This window comes from Polyodon spathula, chromosome 3 (assembly GCF_017654505.1).
Source record: "Polyodon spathula isolate WHYD16114869_AA chromosome 3, ASM1765450v1, whole genome shotgun sequence".
In the NCBI taxonomy this organism is placed as follows: Eukaryota; Metazoa; Chordata; class Actinopteri; order Acipenseriformes; family Polyodontidae; genus Polyodon; species Polyodon spathula.
In genome coordinates, this window is record NC_054536.1 from 17,573,513 (window position 1) to 17,599,160 (window position 25,648).

General features: G+C 37.2%; 1 protein-coding gene across 1 annotated transcript in view; it reads left to right on the top strand.

Moving 5' to 3' along the window:
* The window catches only part of cntnap2a (contactin associated protein 2a), a 471,866-nt gene that overhangs the window by 172,984 nt on the left and 273,234 nt on the right, over window positions 1-25,648 (top strand). Inside the window, exons 2-3 of the mRNA XM_041244554.1 lie at window positions 8,870-8,980; window positions 20,645-20,838. Coding sequence (XP_041100488.1) covers window positions 8,870-8,980; window positions 20,645-20,838 — 305 coding nt within the window. The remainder of the gene's footprint in view (window positions 1-8,869; window positions 8,981-20,644; window positions 20,839-25,648) is intronic.

Genomic DNA, 25,648 nt, shown 5'->3' on the forward strand with positions numbered 1-25,648 from the left:
AGCTGTTTCGCTAGCTCAGACAACAATGCCATGGACATGTGCTTTATAACAACTTTAAAATGTCTGAAATCATTTCAAATTTCTATTGTTGTTTTGATCTGGGCTCTGATTTCCTTGAGAACGAGTTTAGTTAAGAAGTGCCAGTCACCGATCTGCCATCGTCTGACTTATCCAAACAGCCTGTAGCCCTTTCATTAACACCGGTAACGGTAGCGAACAACAGAGAGGCTGCAAATTGATATGCTGAACTCAAGGTTATATCAAAAGAGACTCCAAAGCACCAGGGAGAGCAAAAGAAATGTAATCTAGTGAATCACCGGTAATAAAAGCCCCCCCCCCCCCCATTGCCTTTTATATACAGTAATATCCCAGGACCTTACAATGGGAATTGTTTACGGCAAGATAAAAGAAATACTGTTTCCAGAATTGGCTCTTTGTAGTTAAGAGACAGGGTATTGCATTAAAACAGGGGACAGTGGATTGGCTTTGCTGACTATGGCAGAAGAACCAAGTGCCAGTCACAGTCCAGCACTGTTTGAAAGGTATTTTTGTAGATCTGAGAGTGTTTCAGTGGGACTCCGGTTCTTTTCAATACAAAAAAAAAAAACTTGTCAAAGTAGGGTTGTATTGAGTGGGTGTCATCAGTCAACACGCCTTTAATTGGCAGCAGCATGATAAGCCCTTTGGCTAAAGAGGGGCGCTCAACGGTGTGGAAGAGAACGAGTGCTTGATATCATAATAAAACATGTTTGTTGTGATACCATTTTTTTGTTTTTTCATAGTTCTGCCATGTGTCTTCTTTTCAGCTTCTGAAAGTAAAGTATGCCAAGTAAATTTTAGGCCCTTTGAGAACAACCCTTGGGTCTTTTTCGTCATGATTTCAATCATGATTTCTATCATGACTGACAATGGCATGCAGAAATCACAAATATTAATGTGTGCTATACTGTATAGTGACATCTTACTACCTGTATAATTCAATGCATGTACCTGTATCAGGTTACTGTTGAGTTGGCAGTACATGGATTGTGTTGTTGCCGTCTGTTTCCACCATGCAGTGGCTATCCCAGAAAGAAAGTCTTATGGTATGTTCATTAGCATGCAAAGTAGTGGAATAGGCACATCTGTTGTCAATTGACATGTACACTAGCTTTTACATAATGAGATATCTATTTATGTCATTACAACAAAGAGGCAAAATATGTGTTGGTGTAATTTCATGTATCCAGTCATATGGACTGTTTTCATTTAGATGTTCCTTATTTAAAGAGTGATAGCCACTTCCTCTCAGTTGACTTCCTGGTCCCAGCCTCACTCTGGTGGACTATGAGAGTTAGGATGAAACAGAAAATTATAGGATGCAAGGAAGTGACTTGCATTTCCTTCTTCTTTGGTTGTTGATAAATCTACATATCCCCTATTAAGATTAAATCAGGCAAAGCATAATAGGATCCTAAACAATAAGGGCACCTGTATTAATGCTAATGCTAATGGACATATTACGATTATCGATTATCTATAGATATATATATAATATATATATATATATATATATATATATATATATTATATATATATATATATATTATTCTATATATATAGTCGCGTCTGGGAACGACCAGCAAGATGCTCGCAAGAATTCAGTCTGGGACAAGGACATATTTTTCTTTCTCCCCGTCCTGTCTTAGGTCCGTTTAAAAAACTCTAATTTTTATTATTCTAAAAAAGGGTCGTTGCAAACCCACAATTGCTGGAAAACCTTTTCAGCCTCTTTTGTAAACGTTAGTGTTCATTGACGTACTGGTACAGCATCACTGCTTTGTGTTAACATTGTTTAGACTGACAATATGGCATCCCAAGATTACCATGCTATAGATTCATACACTCTCTCTCTCTCTCTCTCTCTCTCTCTCTCCTCTCTCTCTCTCTCTCTCTCTCTGCACGATAATTGTAAGTCCTCAATATTCAGCAACTTCGCACAGCCATTGAAGAGCAGTGGAACAACATTCCACAGGCCACAATCAACAGACTGATCAACTCTATGCGAAGGAGATGTGTCGCACTGCATGAGGCAAATGGTGGTCACATCAGATACTGACTGATTTTCTGATCCACGCCCCTACCTTTTTTTTTTTTTTAAGGTATCTGTGACCAACAGATGCATATCTGTATTCCCAGTCATGTGAAATCCATAGCTTAGGGTCTAGTGAATTTATGTCAATTGACTGATTTCCTTAGATGAACTGTAACTCGGTAAAATCTTTGAAATTGTTGCATGTTGCGTTTATATTTTTGTTCAGTGTAATATACATTATATACTCATACATGCAGATTCAAAGAAAGTGAAGATAGAGAAGAAAGAATAATAAACACGAACGAGTACGGAGAACAAAAATAATAAACTTCAGTTTATTACTTTTTATTTCTTTTATTTTTTGTTTGTTATTCTTTTTTCAGTTTATTCGAGCTGCCAAGTGTGCGCCACCTATCATTTCACCAGGAGCCGCACTTGAACTGCCCAGCAGCCGCGGTTTGGCCACCTCTGGTGTAGATGCTGCTGTGAGATACATACAGGGGCACTGGAAGTAGGGGTGCTGGGGGTGCAGCTCTGCTTGACCACAGGGGTCAGTGTGGACGGAGCCCCACCACAGGGAGCTGCCGACTATGAAAAATGGGGAAGAGGTCAAGAGACCACCTTCCCCCTAGCAGTTTCGCTGCCAGAGATCTTGGGGGAGGTCTGGAGACCACCAACCCCAGCAGCTTTTCTGCTGCTGGACTTGCCCCGGCTGAAGGAGTCAGTCTGGGAGCTGTCAGCACATCTGCTGAGAGCCGCACCATTGGCAGCATTTCCGCTGCCAGTGGTACAGCGGGAGAAGAGATTTGCCCCACTGTCAGCATGTCAGCTGACAGCATGGCCAGTAGCAGCCTGGCTACTGGCAACATTGCCGCCCATCAACCCCTTAAAGTCCCTGTTCTTGGCCCAGGACTTTGAGCAAGACTTTGTGGATTTTAAGGGGGGAGGTGGCCATTGAGGCCATGTGTGCTTTGCACAGGGGGGGGGGGGGGGGGGGGGGGGGGGGGGGGGGGGGGGGGGGGGGGGGGGGGGGGGGGTTATGTATGTTACACGTTTGTTTAAAAATGTGCCTCTGGATTTCAAGTGGGGAGGTGGACAACCACATCCAGTGTGATTTCCTGGCTCTGGTCGAAATAAAGGGGGTTACACCCCAGTTTTGTAGCTCCACCAAACTCCACCTCTCTCTTGTTGTTTTATTTCCTGGCTCTGGTCTGACGCCACCCACTCTGGCCGTCTTTGTGAACTCAGCTCATGGTTTGAGGTGGAACGCGAGTCAACAAAAAATAAGCGACACGAGCCAGCCCCTGCGGTGGGGGGTGATGACCGGCGAAACACCTGTTAGTGACAAGGGGTTACAGTTTTGTTCAAAGGCTTTCAGCACCCCCACTTAAAAAATTGTTCAAGTGCCACTGGAGCATTAAAACAGTTTTAGAAATATAAGTTGAAGAAGCTACATTGTATGTGAGAAAACCCTGCGGGTGGAATGGATACTCAGCTCACTGCTATGCAATGTGCTTCCATTCCTTTTTTATAGGAAGAGCAGATTGTGAGCTCCAGTCATTGCCTTTCTGGGGGGCCTGGGATTCAAATTCATTATGGTGATTTTTTCTTTTTCTTTTTTGGATTCTGTTTAGCACATGGCACTTTCCTTTGTAATGGGATAAACGGTTTCACTCCAGGCTGAGACAAGAAACCTGGATGTGATGCTACTGATAAAGAGCTTACACTGACAGCTTAGGTTCACAATCACTGGCTGCAGGAAATACTGTAGTAAAGAAAGGATCTCTTAGAGTAAAAGGAATTGGGGAGTTTTAAAGCATTAAGAGATAAAACACAGTGTTTTCTTGTTTGCTTCGTGCAAAGGTATTTGTAACCTTAATTTTTATCTTATTAGTGACTGATCAATCAGTGACTGAATGTAAACTACTGCTAAAAGAGATTTTACTAGTAATTTACGTTCACGGCCCACATCAGGATGGGGAACAAGGGAACCATTCTGAGTCACTGCACGTAGGGTCTCATGTACACAGTGAAATCAATCACATTGGTGCTCAGTCCATAATAAAATAAAGTTAAGAAATACTTGTGCTTGAAACAAAGAATAATGTGTGGGAGTTGTATATTAATTTTCAAGTATACATTTCTTAACTGCCTTTACAAATAATACATTGTAACTATTGTAAATATATATATATATATATATATATATATATATATATATATATATTATACTATATATATATAGATATCTAATATATAGTATTATATATATCATCTGGGGACAAAGTATAATACGTAAGGTTCCATGCCAAGGAAAATGAATTTAATAGCTAGTTGAGGCACCTTTAGCAATAATAACCTCTTTTAAACAATAGGATATTTGTCAGTGAGCTTTTTGCATGATTCTTTAGAGATTTCTGACCATTCTTCAATGCAAAATTGTTCCAGTCCAGATTTTGATGTGCGCTTTGGATCGTTGTTGTGTTGGAATGTCCAGTTGCGCATTAAACCAAGTTTTGTAGCAGAGGGTTTTAGATGATTGGCCAATATCTTTTGGTATGCTACAGAATCGATGTGGCCATGTATTGGAACTAAATGTCCTGTGCCATTAGAGGAAAAACAGCCCCATAGAAGGATATTGCCACCTCCATGCTTGACAGTAGGTATGGTGTTCTTTTCTTTGTACACCTCACCAGACTTTCTCCAAAAGTAACGACTATCAATGTTGCCAAATTGATCGATTTTTGTTTCATCACTCCACAAAACCTTTGACCAGAACTATATCATCCAAATGCCATTTTGCAAACTTTAAGCGATTGTCCTTGTGACATTTTCCTAAGATTGTTTTTTTCCTTTGCCTGCGGCCATTGAGAGCTTCATCATGCAATACTCGGCCTATGGTTGAAATGGAAACCCCAGTCCCCCTTGCAGCCAATTCACTTTGAATATCTTTGTTGCATCATTTTCTAAGTACGCCATAACACACAATGTTAAATGGCTATAGTTTAGTACAGAATGTTTAATTCTAAGGAAAGGTTTTATATGTTCCAAATATAATTTTAAATTTTAAAACTGCTCATTATCGTTTTGCTGTTGATCTTTGGTATTACAGGGTTTATTTTCACTTTGTGTGAAGCCAAGATTTTTTGATACAACGCAAGTTCACTTGTGTTATTTCATGTCCTGTTCAGATGGACCTGTTACGTGTAACACAGGTTAAAAAGATAAATTAGTTCAAAGTAAGGCTGGGAAACAAAATGATCAGACCAAAAGAAAACATTTGGGCTTTGACTTTTGAATTAAAAGGTTTAATATCTCACGTGGCTGATCACCAAGCTGTTTGAAATGAATTATTCTAAATATCACTATCTCATGTGGTATTGTTTCCAGAAGAAAACCTCTAAAGAATCTGTGCATAATAGTAAAGCCATGATATATTCCTTCAGGAATGCGACTGGCAGTTTAAGGAGTTGCTAGTAATGATGCAGTGGCTAGAGAAGATATCTTTCAGTACAATATCAGGATGAGGACGCAGTAGCTCAGCCAGGATAAGATAAAACCGACTTACTTTTGGGAATAAAGGTAGCCTGTACGTAAAGAGTCTTTGCTGAACATAGCAATGGAAAAATAGAAGACTTTAGATGAAAAGCTCATTTAAATTGTGGCCTTCCTTTCAAGTCAGTGAAGCATAATTATCTGCATAAATTGACTATGTTCCTTAATATCAAGACAGTGTTTCTGATTGAAAGCTCTGATGATAAACTTATACTGCCTTCAATGCTGGTTCAGCAGTAGGCAGGGGTGCTGCGGGGTCGGCAGGGTGCATCGACCCCTCACTTCTTGGGCAGGGAGCACACCACTTCCGTACTTCACGTGTAGAATATTTAGCAGTTTTATTAGTATATAACTTATTATTAATGTATTTATTAACACATTTAACGATTATTAATATATATAAATAAATATGTAAATGACTATATATATATATATATATATATATATATATATATATATATATATATATATATATAATATAAACCTTTGGATATACAGAGCTTAAGAAACCCCTTGAGAGATGGGGAACTCTTCTACTTATTGAATACAGCAGTGGTGAAGGGAACATGTATCAACGCTGTGCTGAGGTTGTCACACGACTTTACAATTAGATGTAGTAATTGGAAATGTTATTTTTAGACCAAAATATAAGAAATTATAGTTTTAGTTCATATAAGCTAAATTCCGATTTGTAAAAAAACATACAAATGTTGAATCGCCAACAAACAAATAAAGGGTTCCTGTGACCTTACAAAACTATTTTTTTGCAAACAGATGCACTTTTGTTTATAAACATCAGTCTTGTTCGCTCTTAAGTGACAGTGACACGAGATGATTTTGGGGGGTAGTGTTACACATAGGATTAATAATAATTATTTCAAGATTTAATCCTTATTTTTTATGTTTAAGTTAATAAGTTGTACGAAGGTCGTGTATAATTGTATAAGTGAAGTGATGTTTCACTTCATAGCCCCTCTCAAACAGTGTGATATTACTGTACATTTCTTAATATAACTAAAGTTGGAGTTGGAACCCATTATACATTCACCATTGCATCTTGCAAGTTAAAATTATGTAACTACTGCAGGGTGATAAACTACGGTTCTGTTGAGTGTGTGGGGAAACGGATGATTAGATAATAGCAACCCCTCACTTCTAAATATAGCACTACACCCCTGGCGGAAGGGCTTATTAAAAATGCCTCATATATGCAAATTAGTTCTTTACCATTTAACTGACATGCTTTGCTCATCCCACATCCCCAATATATTTAATTTAAAAAGGGCTTTCTTTTAGTGTCATGTGGGCATTTTTCAAAATGCTGCTTCGGCATCTTTTTTTTCTTTTTTTTCTTGTTGCAGCCCAGTGGGCATTTGCATGGCAAAAGGAGTATTTTTTGTAAAAATGCTTATAAGATGTACTCCAATTTCGTAAGCATTTGCTAGTTAAAAGATTTAAAAATATATAAAGTGTATACAATGGCAAGTCCAGGTTCACCATCTATAAGTGGCATTGAACCCACAGAGATCATAAAAAAAATGTCAAACCTATTGGTTACCATGGTAAACGAATGATATACCTTCTGGCGTGCTATGGTAAAAACAGCCTTGGTATAATACAGTCTTTAGACATATGAATAGAGTCATGTCTCAGTCAGATAACACCAACTACCACTGCAGAGGTATCCAGTAAAACAACGGTTAATAATTGTACGACCACATTAAAATTTTCATGTAAAGAAAGAATTAAAATAGTGTCTGAAGATATTGAATTTTTAGAAAAACACTGGTTATCCTTAAAACTGTACACGTTTTAATAGTCAAGTCTCACCGTGAGAACGACTGCCGCGGGATGGGTTGCCGAAAGGTCTGTTGCTAAGAGATGGTTGTTGTTAAATTAAACTTTTACTGCAGTGAAATTGGGAAGTGAAGGTTTGAGTTAGCGATAGCAGAGAGTTTAAAACGGATACATTTGTGTATGGTAGAGTAGGTGGCAATGGTGTCGGAGAGTCAAACACACCAGATGCTTCAAAAAGTGATGAGTGCAGTGGAATAAATAAGCTAAAAATTAGCATCAGACTGACTGATAAAAATCTGTCTGCTGAGGTACGCATGACTTCAAAAGCAGGTGGAAAAAATGGTCATCCAAAAGTCACATTAATGGTAGGAGCTGAACATTATATTTTGTTATGCAATTGAAATGGTAACATTGCTGATATTATAGTCAGTGAATGTATTTTGGATTAGTTCTTTATCTACGCACTTTAATTTATGGTTTCTGGCATGTAGGTGTGTTGTTGGGTCTGGTGGGACTCAGGGCTGTTTAGGGCCACACGTGTGGCCATTTCATTCATTTAATTGATCTAGTTCTTCCACTCTACATTATTTATTCTTTTTGCAGATGGCTTCCTAAAAAAAAATTGACTGTCCATGTCCAAAATCAAAACCATTATCGTACACATCAACTTAAGCAATGACATGCATGCAAGCAATGATGCGTGTCACGCTCACAGGACTAGCTCATAGTGTAAAATAAGGAGGGGTGGAGATCTGGTGCATTCTAGTCCTAAGTTACCCATATTTTTTAAAAGTATTCTGAATCATAAAACCATTTAAAAAGATTGTTAAGGGGTTGTGAAAGTGTGCGGGGAATGGGGACGACAAATACATATACTGACCCCCCCATTGTAAAGAGTGGAGGGGACTTGCCCCCCCCCCCGGATCTGCACCTGAGATGAATACAAGAAAATACATGATGATTTTATCCACTAACACCTAAATCCAATAAGCATTTATTATGCAGATAGATTTATCTAAGTTGACGTCTGTTTAAGTTCATTTTTTAATTAGGTTATATTGTTGGTGCGACTCGATACAAACATGGATTATCAGTCGTGGCCTTTAAATAGGGTTACATTGAGAGCGTTTCTTTAGGTGGCAATCCACCCGCACTACAGCACTCACCAGTGCAGGCACACATATATCAAGATGGGATTTAACCTGAACAGGTTTCAGCAAACAGAATTTTCTAAAATGCCTGCACTGTTTGCTTGGAAAATGTTATCAAACATGGACTAAGATGCTTAGAATTTGCTTATACAAACACATTTTCTTTGTAGCCAGAACCAAATAGTATTTTATTTTAAAGTATAGTGACTGTATTATGTATGTCAATGTGGATACTCGTTTCTTTGTACTTCTAGCATCTCATTAGCTGTATTTTCTTGTTTTTTTTTTTCAGAGAAATGTGATGAACAATTGTCCACACCGCTTTCCCACAACTCCTTTACAAGTTCTTCTATGTTGGCTGGCAGCTATGCTGCGGGGTACGCAAAACTAAACAGAAGAGGAGGTAAGAGCCAATTCATCTTTCAGAGCCGTCAATGCCGCAGTAAAACCTGATATTCCTCTGCAAAACAAATGTTCAACTCATCTCGAATAACAAACCCGTAAATCATTCTGACCTCGGATTCACTTCAGATCTCCTGTGAAAGCTGTGATTGGAATGAGATTTTTAAAAAGCCATGCATTTCAGTGCATTCATTCTCATTATAACAGTTGAATAAACACTTATTTTTCGCAGCATCTCACAAACTTCAATTTCACGGATGTTCATCTATAAAAAGTCCCATACCTTCACATATGGTTAAATCAATCTTAGTGCTAAGGGTTGTTCTGCAGTTAATGGCCACTGGTTTTAATGTCCTTGTTAGAGTCAGAAGAAAAGCATGACTTTGCTTTTTTTCCCACTAAAGCTTCTTTAAACTAAAAAGAAATAAATACACCTGAACTGGAAAATCCTGCCTGTCATGCTATACTTCTTCGTTTCATTGCAAAATTGGATTAGAAAATGCAACATATTTCTTGCAGTTTATTAGTATTTGCTAAAATAGTTACTAGAGATTTATCAAATAGGGGAGGGGGTATCAATACTGTAAGTCTTTATTTGTTCCTTGTATAATTTAAATACCAGAACAGTTGGATTTTAGTAGCTCATTTGTAAAGTGACCCCAGTCACAACCAGATGACGCAATTATATCTGTTGGTATCACGTTCAAATCAGTTTTACCTGAATTACAGTGGTATGTTTAATTTATCTAATTTAAAACCTAATTAAGAAAAATTGAACACTTTCTGTCAGTGAGCATGTCAGTGTGACATCAAATATCAATACTATAGTAAATTGGGTAAACATACCAAGGATCTGTGTCTTTAACAGATTCAGGCCATCCTAATGTATCAACATTTACTGAAAGTGTACAAAACATGTGCTCGGGTTTGGGGGTGTTTGCTTTTTGCAAAAAAAAAAAAAAAATACATTTTTATTTAGCTTGAAATATAAACGTGTCGTCCTGCAAAGTATTATAGCCATTGTAAATTGTCACAGTTCATGCTATTTTACTTTTGGTTGTGAAAGGGGACATCATGCATTTCCTTTTCAGCACCCAATAGAGTATAGAAGGCAATGGAACGCCACCAAGCTCTGGTTATTTTGCTCAGTGTATATTTTTAAAACCTTTCTTGGGCCTATCAAGTTCCTTTCAGATGCAATGTGGTTAGCAATAGCAGTGTATCTCATGGACAATTATCTGAATGGGAAATGGTATAGAAGGACAGCACTATGCAATCAAATTCAAATACAATTAATTGTTCAATGGTGGAAAAAATAGCTTTGTATTTGTTGTATTCCACCAGTTTGCAAACACAAACACAATTCATTCAAATACATACGAAGCAATAATATGTGTATAAATTCTGTTTGTACAAAAACTAGGAGTGTGACATCTTCAAAAAGTTGATGGAATCTCATACAGTAATCTGTACCGTACAAAAAAAGCTTCTTTAAAATCAAAATGAATAAATACAGCTGAACTGAGTTTCATTGCAAAATTTGATTTGAAAACGCAACATATTTATTGCAGTGTAATTGTAGTTGCTAAAATATAACCTCTTGAACTAACTAGGCCTACAAGAACACAATCCTGTTTGACAGGAATATGTATTTATTATAATAAATAGTAAACACAGGTATATCTTCAAAAAAGATATGATTTATACTAAGTCTCCATAAAAAAAAAAAATTAAAAATGTAGAAAAACGTATTGTGTAAGAGGAGCCCCTTGTTATTAACACACTCTCAGGCATGCCTCTTTCCACTTTAGCTGATTTAATGTTATCATAAGCATAGTATTTCAGTTTTATATTGATTCATAACACTGTGTAACAAATTATTATTTTTTTTTTTGTTCCTGGGTAGTAAGTGTTATTTCCTAATTGCTTATGCCTCAAAAGTATAGAAAATGGCTATTATTCCCCAGAAACTTTGCTTTTGTGACCAGGACAGTGATATTTCAAAATATCACTATTTCCAAAAGTATAAAGTAATACAAAAATGACTACAAAAGAAGAAGTGAGTAGTTTTTCGGATTATACTGTAATTAATTCTCGAAAAACTACTCACTTCTAAATCTTTCAATAATCAGGAAGTGGAAGCTGCATCACACCACCCAGGCACTGCCAAGAAAAGGCCGTCCCTCAAAACTCAGCGCTCAAACAAGAAGGAGACTTGTGAGAGAAGCCACAGAGGGGCCAACAATCACTTTGAAGGAGTTACAGATGTTCAGTGGCTGGGAGTGGAGTAATGGTGCACCAGTCAACCATATCAAGAGCTTGCATAACACTGGCCTGTATGGGATGGCAAGAAAGAAGCCATTACTCAAAAAGTACCATCTGAAAGCACATCTGGAGTTTGCCAGAAAGCATGAGAGAGACCCAGCTGCAATGTGGGAAAAGGCTTTGTGGTCACATGAGACCAAGATAGAACTTTTTGGCCAAAATTCAAAACGCTAAGTGTGGAGCAAACCTAACACTGCCCATGCCTCAAGACACACCATCCCTACAGTGAAGTATGGTGGTGGCAGCATCATGCTGTGGGGATGCTTCTCATCAGCAGGGACTGGGCATCTTGTTACAACTGAAGGAAGAATGGATGGAGCAAAATACAGGAAAATACTGCAAGAAGAATCTGCTTCAGTCCACTAAAAAACTGAAGCTTGGGAGGAAATTCACCTTTCAGCAGGACAATGATCCCAAGCACAAGGCCAAAGCAACATTGGAGTGGCTCAAGAACAAAAAGGTGAATGTCCTACAGTGGCCCAGTCAAAGTCCTGATCTCAATCCCATTGAGAATCTGTGGCACTATTTGAAAATTGCGGTCCACAAATCATCCAACCAACCTGAACAACCTGGAGCAAATCTGCCAAGAAGAATGGGCCAAAATCACTCTAACACTGTGTGCAAAGCTGGTACATACTTACCTCAAAAGACTTAAAGCTGTTATTGCAGCGAAAGGTGGCTCTACCAAATATTAATGTGTGGGGGTTGAATACTTATGCAAGCAAGATATTTCAGTTTTTTATTTTTCTTAAAAATATTTCCCAACATAAAACCAATGTCACCTTACAATAATTGATTTTGAGTTTAAGTGTTTTAAAATAAAATATCGAACAGAACGAAATTTCAATGTACCATTTGTAATTCAGTAATATGAGAGAATTGGTCAGGGGTCTTAATACTTCTATAAGGCATGTATATATATATATTACGTGTAGTCATTAAAGTGGGCTCAAGGAAAAAAAAAAAAAAACAGATGGACTTAGGGCTGAGTGCAGTTGCATTCCTTGCTTACCGTGTAAAGGTTCATTCACACTGAATACGGTGTGAATATTGACTCGACACACACAGCAAGATTGCAAATTTTAGCAGAGAGGGAACGGGGAAAAATGGATCTGATCGACAAATTCAAAACCTATTTTAATATATCAGCTGACAGTACAATGTCGTGAGGTGAGACGTGTTACCCTCTACATAATTAGACAGTAACTTGTCTAAAAAGAATGTTAAACAGTGTAAAAAATAAGAGTTGTTGGTTATTCAAACTGTGTTTTAGAACATTTTAATAATGGAAGTGTGTGGGGTTTGTGAGTTTGTATGTAAATCATTGCTATATTTGGTAATTATAGGATGGAGGTCTTGGGGTAGCTTTAGCTTTTATTGTATTTTTTTAATTTTTTTTACAATTAAACAACAACAAAAAATAACACAAGTTAAAGGAAAATAAGTGTACAATATTGGAGACTCCTGGTTTGGGTTCTCATACATTTTCAAGCAATATAATTTAAATCCGTGTTGTTAAGATGCTCTCAGGATTGAATCGCTGTCCCTAGCCATTAAACAATTGAATTGATTTAATGAAACATTTCATACTCACTTTACACAGTGATTAAAATGAACTAGTCCGTGGTTTAGTGGCACGTTTTTGTTTTTCAATGTACAGGTTTTAGACAGTTTTAAAATGGGCTATATTAATAAAATGTTTGTAAAGAATGTTTTGTAGATGACTGTTTTTTTTTTTTTTTTTTTAAGCTCATTTAAACTAAAATAGTGTTTATAAAAAATACAAATAAATACTGTTTACTCTTGCATGTTGGATGTTTTAATAACATATTGTATTATCCTCTGAGAAATATTACTTGACAGCAATACAGAAGTTTGAATTTCAAACTGTAATAACTTGGTAAAGGGGAAAGGAAATTAGACAGGCTACAGAGGTTAAAATCTAATTCAAGCCTTGTTTTAAATATTGTTAAATATCTAATACTGACTATTTAGTGTTTTCATTTTCACGTTCGGGTCATACAAACAAACTGTAATGACAGGTAATTATTGCAGTTAAGCTGTAATTCATGTCCATTAGTTAATTGAGATATTGTTTGTGAAATTGTAATTTAACTTAACAAAAGTCACAGGGCCATATTTTCAAAGTGTTTCCTTTATTCTTTAACTCCTATTTTTTTTAAAGGAGAAAAAAATGATATTAATGTTAAAAAATGAAAAAAACAAATCATTTTGAGAGAACCTGATATATACAGTATAACTTAGTTCTTTGGTTCTAGTTTTGCATATTTTACCACATACAGTAACCTTAGTTATTGAAAGAGGATTGATGACACAACATATTTGATGCTTCGAATTCCAGATTCCATAATAAGGGTTTATGAAAATCAGTTGTAGTTCCAAAGCTAACCATTCTGATTTATTCACCGAGCACTTTACTAGGTTCTGTATCTTGAAGTTCTGTCTCCCAAGTAAAGTCAGTAACACCTCAGATAAAATGCTAATTAAAATGGATTCATCTTGAAGGTCACATGAGTCATCAGTTAATAGAGTGATATGCTTTGCGAAGTTGTCCCTGGGGCCAAAAAATATCTATCTGCTCTTGATACAAAGCCATTTCTGATTGAAATGATCTCATCATTGCTGGGAGTGATAAATGCATTTTTTAATTTGTGTCAGGCTTGCAGTAGTGTTTTGTGGCTTTTAAACCTGAACAAAAGCATAAAAAAGACACTGCCTGAATAAAACAAACACAATGGATTCAGTTCAAAAGTAGAGCTATCAGTATGTTAAAAAGGTTAGTGACAATGATATATATATACAGTATATATATATACACACACACACACACACACACACACACACACACACCACACACACACACACACACACACATTACCGGTCAAAAGTTTTAGAACACCTCCATTTTTCCAGTTTTTATTGAAATTTACGCAGTTTAATGTCTCAGTGTACTCTAAAATTAAAGCATAGAACAAACAAACAATTGGAGATAAAAAAGAAATCATGGAATCGTTTTGTTTAACAAAATTTAATCTAAATTTTTTACTCCTCAAAGTGGCCACCTTTTGCAGATATAAAAGCCGAACACACTTGTGGCATTCTTTCTACAATGGAAATCAAATGTTGTTCGGAAAGTTCTTCCCAACACTGTTGCAGAAGTTCCCACAAATGTGTTGCACTTGTAGGTTGCTTTGCTTTCACCCTTCTGTCCAGTTCATCCCAAACCAGCTCAATGGGGTTTAAGTGTGGAGACTGTGCTGGCCATTCCATGATTTGAAGCCTACCGTCTTGTTCTTTTCTTCTAAGGTAGTTCTGACATAGCCTGGAGGTATGTTTTGGGTCATTATCTTGCTGTAGAATGAACCCTTGACCAACTAGGCATATACCAGAGGGTATTGCATGGCGCTGCAAGATGCTGTGGTAGCTGTTTTGGTTCAGGGTGCCACTCACTCTGTGCAAGTCGTCGACTCTGGATCCAGCAAAAGAGCCCCAGACCATCACGCTTCCTCCTCCATGTTTGACAGTTGGTGTCACACACCGAGGAACCATCCTTTCACCTACTCGATGGCGTACAAAAACCCTGCGTGATAAACCGAAGATTTCAAATTTTGATTCATTGGTCCATAAGACCTTCTTCCAGTCTTCAGTAGTCTACTGGCGGTGCTTCATGGCCCAGGCAAGCCTCTTTTTCTTATTTTGCCATCTTAGCAATGGCTTTCTTACTGTCACTCGACCTGTCAAACCTGCAGCTCGAAGTCTTCTCTTCACAGTTGAAACTGAGACTTACTTATTTCAACCAGTGTTAAGAAATAATATGGAAATGTGTGCATCTCAGTGTGGTGATGAAAATTAAATCCAAACTGACTGTGTCGCTTGGATCCCCTTAGGGTTGTAGTTCCAATATACAGTTACAGTATATTATTATTATTATTATTATTATATTATTATTATTATTATTATTATTATTATTATTATTATTATTATTATTATTATTATTATTATTATTATTACTAGCATCAGCATCTAGTATTTGTAGTCATAGTAGTACTGTTTATTTTTATTTGGCAAATGCCTGTATCCTTTATCCAATATTGCACATTTAAAGTGTGAGAAAGACAAAGGAAGAAAAATCTACCTTTCTATAGATGGGTAATTTGATGTATCCTTAAATATCAACAGAACACAGCTCCCAGTAGTTACATGTAAGAAGTCCAGTACTGTTGTGATCTTATTTGAGGGAAATCTGAGTTTTGCTGGACCTGCTTTACACCTGCTACCAGCACAGGTCAAAAAATTTCATAAAGGTGAACCAATTTCAGCATCCTACATTATTCTAGAACAGCTGACTGAAATGTATTATACAGTAGGACAGCATCATGTTAAATACTCCTCTGTCCCCTTTACTTCTCCCATGTGGCACACTGGACAAGGTTTTTTATATCTATTGACCATCCTCTGTTTTGTATATTTCTCTCTAACATCTGTTCGGGTGGCAGGTTTGAGATTAGAAGACAGATTTCAAATGAGATTTTGCCTTCCTCACCAAAGAAGCTGTTGTCCTTTTCACATTGCCCTGCTGCTGTCATGTACAGGTGTTCCTCTAGATTTTGTGGGTGGGGTAGGGTCTTATTAGCCGTCATACATAACTACTTTCCTGCAGTGTTCATAATTCAAATTGATCTTAAAAAGCTAGTTTACGCTATGCATGCTTTTAAGATCAAATTTTTTGTACACTAGTTGTATCTTCACCCGTAACCTACCATTCCTGGTAGCGTCATACGGTTTCCTTTGTGCTTATTTATTTATTTATTAATTATTATTATTATTTATTATTAATAATAATATTTTTATTATTGTTCATTTATTTCTTAGAGATGCCCTTATCCAGGGTGACTTACAGTTGTTACAAAGTATCACTTTACAAATATAAGCAGTTATAAAGTACAGTAAAATCAGTAGAAATTATGATCTAATTCAAAGAGCAAAATAAAGAATACAGTAAATAATTACATTTAAGAGCAAATTCAACTAAGAGCAGTTAACCCTATAGTAAAGACATGTGCTTGTAAGAGTAAGTTCCATTAAGAGCATGTAGTAAGACAAATGGATAAGAACGATTTAAAGTAACAGCAATTACAGAAAGTGTGGATATGAATACCTTTAAGAGTAAAATCAACTACAAGATACAGAAAATAGTTATAATTAAGAGCAGTAGTAGAATACGACAAAACATAAATAAATCTGGGTCTCTGAGTTACGTGTCAATGCCACTTCTGTTCCTCTGTTCTTCTGTCATAGGATAACCCCTTACCTATCGCACACCCTTATAAAAGTTTACCATTGTAAAAGCATAGCAAACTGTAATAAAGCATATTGAAAGCACGATCAAGCATAAGTAAGCATTGTAAAGAATAGCAAGGTATGGTAAAGCATGATAATAAACATAACAAACCAGGGTAATTGCATAGTATAAACAAAAATACTGTTGTAAACTTTTATAAGGACAGTATCTACATGTGATATACTGTATGGAAGACCCTAATAGTAATGTGTTACAGACATCTGAAATTTCTTTGGATCAGATAGTTTATATTTAGGGCTTGAAGTTTTCAGGTTTTATTTTTGATCACATTTAAACTTATTTTGAGCTGATTCTGTTTCCTAATTAAACTCTGGAAAAGCTGTTAATTATTGTCACAAAGATGGCCAGAGTGGGGGACGTTTATATCTAGGGCTTGAAGTTTTCAGGTTTTATTTTTGATCACATTTAAACTTATTTTGAGCTGATTCTGTTTCTTAATTAAACTCTGGAAAAGCTGTTAATTATTGTCACAAAGATGGCCAGAGTGGGGGACGTCAGACCAGAAACAGGAACCAGGAAATAAACAACAGAGGGGTGGAGTTTGGTGGAGCTGAGCGAATGGTCTTCCTCAGCATTTAATAAATGAACGGAAAATAAACATCAGAAAATAAACGGTTGTAAGACAAACAAAAACACAGGACACGGCGCCGGTAACCAAAATAAATGGACTAACACTAAACAAACACGGTGAGCTGATATTGTAAAAGCAAGGCTAAGAGCTTGGCTCTGCGAACTTTTGTTCCTATTAATTAACACCTATTTCCTATTTTTTTACTCTCTTGCTCCCTAGTGTTCTCAATTTTCTTTGATTGTAAGCAGATGTACAACCCTTTAGCTATGGCTGAACTTTCTTTGTCATCCGACTCCGATGGCATCTTTATTTCATTTCCTACCTGTCCCGATTGCAGGCCCTTCTGCTCATCAGGATCCAGTTCCAGCAGCTTGCCCTTCGGTAGCTGCTGTTCAACAACCACATCACTCCAAGCATCCCCGCCAGCGTTCTCGAGCCCAGCAGCGTCTGTTCTACAAAGACTGGCTGATCTCCAAGCTGCATAAAGCCCTTTTCAATGAAGGCATCAACAGAGTGGATGGAATGGCCCTGTTGTGCATCCTATACCGAGGACTGAAGGCTTTGAAGAATTGTTCCACGATTCTCACTTCATTATCCTTCTACTTTCCTTGAAAAGTGATCAGCTTCATCGAAGACAGTGCACTCTGTTCTTTCGCAGCTCATGCACTTTATCTTACCTCAATCGAGAGGTTATTCTGCTTTCAACCTATACTCAGGATATAGCCCACTATACACTTCCAGAGCTTGAGTCCTAAACTAACTGTTTCTCTTGTACTTCCCTCTAGGTTCCCTGCGGGTGCTTCTCCATGCCCGGTTTTGGAGGCCTGTGCCTCACCTCATCAGAGGGCAGCACCAGACTAGTCAGGGAGTCCATTCTATCCTTTCCTTTCAGGTTCTTAATCGCACCTAGAACCAGCTTCCTCACCCGAGGGCACCTATCGTGTGTTTTCGGGTCCACGAGGTTGCGACTAACCGGCCTGGGGCCGAGCCCTAATCATCATCAGTCAAGGCCCCCACAGTCGGCGGCCTCCTTTCCTATCCATACCTCTCAAGCACAAATCTTAAACAGCTCGATTACGAGTCACTCTTTCAATCTCAAGTTGCACAAGCACCTCAAACCTATTATCAAGATTCTAAATTGCTTTCTCCGCCCTAGCTCGCACCTCACAAATTGCTCATTGCTGATCCTAATTGCATTTCATTCTACAGTCGCCTAGATTTTTGTTGTGCTTTCACTCATTTAACAGAGTTGTCTGACAGAATTTCTTTTCGGCATAAAATACCCAGTATGAAGTGTACACTGATAGCAAGCCCATCCTTTTGAATCTCCTTGATTTGTACCAAAGGAAAAAATGATCTTAAACCCAGTCTTTAATTAGTACTTTTCTCTTTATTAGGATGCAGATACAGCTTAACAACTATTAATTAACATTTAAAGGGAGGAAGAGATTTGGAAAATGGAAACCAAAAAGTTCAAGCTCTATTTATATCTAATTATTAGTATCAGATAGTAGTATCAAAGAGAAATGAGGGGTCAGTCCACACTAAGGATTATTGCATTGTGTAACCAATGGCTCATATCAGGAAGATGCTGGTGAGCTACAATTACTCCTTTGTAATGCCATACAAGACAATTGCATTAGCAGTGCAACTCCTTTGGCGCTGAAGGTACAGTAATACGATTAGGATGCATGTTTGCGTAACTTAAAGTGTACATCTTCTTGAAAAGAAAATCTGTCATAGAAAATCACACAAAGTAAACCTAATGTTAGGTAAACTGTTTAACTCAGCCATCATGTTAAAAGAGAGTAAACAAGTCTGCTTTAATAACCTTTCAAGATGCTATCTGTTCAGATCTCATTGACAGCACACCATGTCCTAATCACTACATTGCACACAGCTTGCTGTAAGTTCTGATTTGATCACTGAAGGATGTGTTATTAACTTTGAGATCTTTGTAGTGTCAAATAAGTTACTGGTGTGGTAATCTGAAGAGCTGTTACTAAAAGAAACCAAGATTATGTTAAATGCATGAAAGAACATCCTGTGCAATACACAACAGGGCAACAAAGAAAACCCTAAATGATTTAAATACTAAATTGTAGCCGGCCTCTATACGGAGTAGCAGACTTGTAATTAATAAAAAGGGGACATGAAACACCTAAAGGTGGATCTACACAGGAAGCGGGCGATGCAAACTGGCTGAGCGACGAGTGCGCTGCGAGTAAATTTTGTATCTATATCAAAAGCGAATATTTGATCAGAAACTGTCACGTGACCCTGGAGATTGAAAAGGCTGGCGAAGTTGCCATACACCCACAAGACAGGTCCCGCTGACAGGGGGAAGAGGTAAAACACACAATCACACTCATAGTAATACAACACAGTACACCCCCCGCACCCACAAAACAGTACACAAACAATTACTGTATTTACATAATCTCCTCTTCTTGTGCACCCTCTTCCACAGTCCCAACAGTCCATACTGCATTAAAGCTGTTTCAGGTGGGGCTTATCCTGGAAATGGGGTTCGGGTAGGGATTTGGACAGACCCTGGGGCTGTGCTTGGAAATAGGACTGAAGCTGATCTTGGATGTGGTTTTATGAGTGGGTTGGGAACTTTACGCTTCTGATTGGTCAGTTTCACTCTAGTCACTCACCACTGGTGGGAGACATAGAACACATTTTTATTTGCACCCATACATTCCAGTCACATCTAAATTATTTGCTCGCATCGCTTGCTTCCAGTGTAGATCAGTCTTTTTTTTTTTTTTTTATTTAGTAATCGCCAATTATTTTATTATTTTCTCCCAATTTGGCATATCCCAATATTTTTCAGCTCACCTCTACCAACACCGCGCTGACTCGGGATCGGCGAAGACAAAAATACACTGTCCTCTGAAGCGTGTGCTTATAGCTGACCGCTTTTTTCACACTGCAGACTCACCGTGCAGCCACCAGAGTTACAGCGTCGGAGGACCATGCAGCTCTAGGCAGCTTACAGGCAATCCCACAGGCTCCCGCCCAGACTACAGGGGTCGCTGGTGTGCGGTGTGCCGAGGACACTCTGGCTGACCTAAGCCCCCCCCCCGCCTTTACCAAATGCGCCATTCAGGAGCCCCCGTATAAATCCATCTTAAAACAAACATCTAAACCTCTAGTTCAGGGATTAACAGCCTAGGCCCTTTCAGTACAAACCATCACATGGCCTTAATTAATTCATTGGCCCTGCAGAAGACTTATTTAAAAAATACTTACATGGTTAGCACAAAGTTTTGGAATGGAATGGAAGAACCAAGGTTATCAACCCCAGATACAATTCCAGAATATACAACTTGCACACACTGGCAGTACCATGAAGCCATAACTGTATTTTTTCCATCTAGGTGCCGGTGGCTGGTCTCCATTGGACAGCGACCATTATCAGTGGCTGCAGGTGGATCTTGGGAGCAGGAAGCAAGTTACTGCCATAGCAACGCAAGGTAGATACAGCAGCTCTGATTGGGTGACCCAGTACAGACTTCTCTATAGCGACACTGGAAGGAACTGGAAACCATACCATCAAGATGGCAATATTTGGGTAAGCGCACTGTAAAAAAGCACAGGCTTTTTCTAGATACATTTTTAGGATACATTTTGAAATCAATATTATATCAAAATTGCTAATTGTTACCTTAACTATTTGTGGAATATAAAGTGCACTGAATAACATATGTATTATATTATAAATATTTATTAATATACAAAGAATATTGTATTAATATTTAGTAATGAATTGACTCCTGCCATGAATCAGAAAAGATGAAATCCATGGAAACTGTGGAATAGAGAAATATTAATGTTGTGCCATCAAACTAATGTGTTCAACAACACTAGTAAGTGACAAAGTGTTTCGGTTTGTGCTTTTGAATACCCAAGGCGGGTAAACAGCCTACCAAACTGATGTTAAAAACGTACCAATTTGAATAGGGTATAAAAATCTAAAGTTCGTAACTAGCAACATTGTCATTTAAAATAAAAGCAAATTTAAAAGCCATGCAGCCATTGGGTATTATACTGTATAAATGCTGGATGATGGGAATCAGAAACAACTACTACACCGAATTGATAACGAATTGTATTTATGTGATTGTAATGGAGTATCACAACCTGGATGTGGGGGGTGATCAATGGTATTCATGTTGTACCTTATTTATATTGCTAAACCATGCAGATTGGGTGACGAGATAGCAATTGTGAAAAATCGGAACACTTTCAGTTGGTGAGGGGAAGAAACAAACCTTGTGAACTACGGCAAACTACGTATCTTTCTCTGTAGATAGGCTTTTTTTAAATTCCTCCGCCTTCCAGTGTGCATTGCACTTAGGCAAAAACTTAGAGAAATGTAATTTAAAACAGACAAAAAAGTATTCCTGTGTTGGTTGTACCCAAGTTAAATCAGCACTACAGGTACAATCAAGCACAGCTACCTCAGTTCATACAACCTGCTGTTTACTTTTGAACCAGTTAGAATTTAGACCCGAACAGTTTTCTTTGTTTTGACTCGGTACTGATAAAATACATTCCTGGATGGGACAAATAACATGACAACGAACGTGCTCATATATGGACTTTTTAAAGAATGCCAGATACCTTTGGGTAGCCAAGTTTTAGCGGCTGTTTCTAATCGATTTCCACATCTGTATAATTTGGCAAAGCTTTCCTCACACTTCCAAACAATTCAGTGGATGCAGACGTGCAGTCTCAATGTATGGGCAAATCCATACCAGACGGAGAATGTCAGCAGCAACTGCTGGGGGATGTTGCATGCTTGCCTTTTAACGAATGACAGCACTCTGTTTTAGTAAGGAAGCAAGTACCACTATTTTAAGGCTTTTATTTTATAGTGCTCTGAAATACTAGATGTATTTAATGTTTAAACATGTCCGCAAAATGTTTGTGAAATCCTAATTATAATCGTGATCCTTGGATGATTTAACCTTGAGCGTATGATTGAATCAATTTTTTTTCCCCCACTGTTTCTGTACTTGCACAGTCTTTTTTGCTTTTTGGTTCGTCATCAACACCAGCCATCATGACAGTTTGCCAGTAAAACAGAAAAAAACACATGATGCATACCGCATCATATGACTGCAGGTTAACGTGATTCGATAGCTGCATAGATGCAATGCAATGCAAACACTCAAACATCATGCCCTAAACCAGTACAGTATGCTGTTGCACCGTGAGACAGTACAGCAGCCACGTATATGAAATTTCCTAACGAGAAAATGAAAATTTTCAAATCGGGACAAATGGCGTCCCGACAGTACCTTAATCAGGACGTGGGACAAAGCCCCTAATATCGGGATGATCCTGATTTTATCAGGACATCCCTTTACATGCAGATGATAATTAAATTTGACAAAGTGAAGCTTAAGTATACATATTTTTTTTGCTCTTTTGTTTTTTGTGCCTCTTTAAAATTAAAGTTCAATTCAATTTCCTATGTTTGCTCTACCTGTTTCAAATATTAAAAAGAAAAACAAAAACATAAGTTAACTGTATTGTCAGAGTTTATTTACATGTATACTATTCTGAAATTGTAGATAATTAGCACAGATAAGTACATTTTACAGTCAGTGACAATGATAATGACGACAGAGGATAAACAAAGCCACTTCTTATTTTCCAGCTGTGGTATGAATTTTGGTAACAGTAGGCGCCTAAATTGTCTGATTATTTCAATTCATTTATTTGTCAATCTTCTATATCAATATGTTTCCTCAAGCATTAGAACATGTATTGTACAACAAATCCAATGTATCTACATATAATCAATTTGTGTTATTATCTTAATTATATAGTCTCTCATAAAGCAAAGGAATACCTTGATTAATTTGCAAAACAACAATGCCTCAGTACTTCAATGGCTGTCACCAGGAATAGAATATCCATGTAAACCATTATGTTAGATCAAGTTAGTCTTTCTTGCTTTAGAAAAAAAAAAAAAAATAGATGATGGGATTCAGGGAGAAACGACCAAATAAAACATTGTAATGTGGTCATTTTATTCTTGATTCACATTGATACAATTCCTCAATCACTAAAAATTAAAATAAAGCTATCCATAATTTCAAATGAAAAACATTTTGGTTGCCCTTTAGGGTATATCTGTGTAACAACTATGTAATAACTAGCAATGTTCCATGACCCCAAAATGGTAACAACAGTTGGAATAAGTATGTACTTACATGGAAATTGTGTGTTGTCATTTAATTAGATCAGGTAACACAATGCTGTTCTCCACACAATAGCAGGAAACATAATGAATTACCCATTTATTTGAATGTAATTATATGGATAAGCATGCCCTATAATTCAGTGCTCCTGGTATTTTTATTTGAAAATCAAGACACAGCTTTAAAAATCCAAAGCACTAAATAATAATAATAACAATATAATAATAATAATAATAATAATAATAATAATAATAATAATAATAATAATAATTTTGAAAGGGAACGATTTTGCCATTGATATATGTGTGTTAACGGGTTACATAGTAAACACAAAATTACAGCTTCTTAATATCATTTTTTATTTAGTGCTCTGAATGCAGTTGCTTAAATATGTATTGTTATATGTTGGTGGAGGAATAAGCGAGAACACATCTCTTCATGTCTTTTTCTTCTGGCATTACCTCATAGGTTACTGCAGATGACAGAGTGATTTAACAAACTTCCAAAGTGTCATTGACTGACTTACAAGCTGGCCAGCCCGTATCTCTATTGACAAATGGCAGTTTTCCCCAACGCATTCTCTATTATCAGATGGGTCACTGCTTATAAATCCCCCTGCCAGTTGAAGGGCCTGATCATGTTTCCATTGACTTGCTCACATTACACTGAGCCTGTTGATTTATAACAGTTTAATACGTTCCTCACGTGCAACACTAGAGTGCTGCAAATCTGTGTTCTAATTACCCTTCACTCGTGCTTGATGGTGCAATTTGTATGTGGTGTGCACATTCTGTTTCCAGAAAATATTACGATCATACTGAAGCACTATGAGAAATGTATTCATATATTCAAAATCTCTGTATAAAATCTCCAAAACTGCATGAAGCTTTAGTTCCATATCAAGGCTCTGGTGACAAGCTTCTCCTCACAGGCCAATACAGAGACTTGGTTTCAATGACTACAGCGTTGTATTTCTTGTATACTGTGCATGTTTATTACTGTATAGGAAGGTATCGCATGGTGATGGTGACGCTTCCACCAAGTGAAAAATGATCAGCCATCATCAGTCTTAGCTTTGCAAAATATGATTTGGATTTACTGAACCTTAACTAAAAGTTTTCCTACTTGAAGTAAACTCCCATTCTCCTCTAAAAAGTACAATATTGAGTCGGGTAGGGTATTTTCTTGCTGAGTGAATTACTTTGATTCTAGCATTTTTTTATGTACCAGTAAGCGTGTAAAGTTTAATGTTTCTATAAACTGTGGATTTTATAGGACTATGAAGTTCAGTACCTATGTCAGACTGTAGTTAATAGGGCTGTACATTTTCAGAGACATCAGCTAATTATGTTATGCAAGGTCATCGTCAAAGATACAGCGACTCTGATGCACATCAGATATCTGCATTGTTATCAGGAGTTGACAAAATTCCAAGGAAAGTAGGACAGGTGGCAACCCTACCAACCTCCTCATATTAATCACTGGAATGACAGTTTACCTCATCATAAACTGCAATGAGATGCGCAAACACTTTCAAAAACCTGGTAGCACTACTTCTAGGAACCGTCTTTTTAAATTGATTAGAATTGGTCTAAAATACAGCAGTAATGAAAGCTGTAGAATGTGAGAAAGAACACAAAGCAGAAGAATACTAATAAGTGTGTTGCTGTAGTATATAGTTTCTCAATACACTTTGACAGAAACATCTATCTGATTATACTTTCTTATCAGCGTTAATATGATTTCAATACCAACATGTATTGGCTATTTATTACATTTAATAAGACTATTCACATGAAATATATACAATACCAATGTTGATTCAAATCAATCATAATGTACAGTAGAATTAAGAGCAAGATACCAAATACAATGACGTCAGTCCTAATAAGAGCAAATATAAAACACAGTACGATTTGATATCAGGGCAGTTCAAGAGCAGCTAACAGTGTTGATAGTTACGTCAGGGTTAGATAGGAGATACAAGTGAAATACAAAATTCTACAGATTGGGTTAAGTGCAGGATTAAATACAGTAAAACAGGGAGCAGATAAATGCAAGTTAAAGTATTCATTTTGTGTCTTGTTATCAGGCAGTTACAAATAGTTCACCATCACTGAAATGCAGCCAGAGGCAACAAATATTTTTTCCATCTCAGTGTTTAGTAAA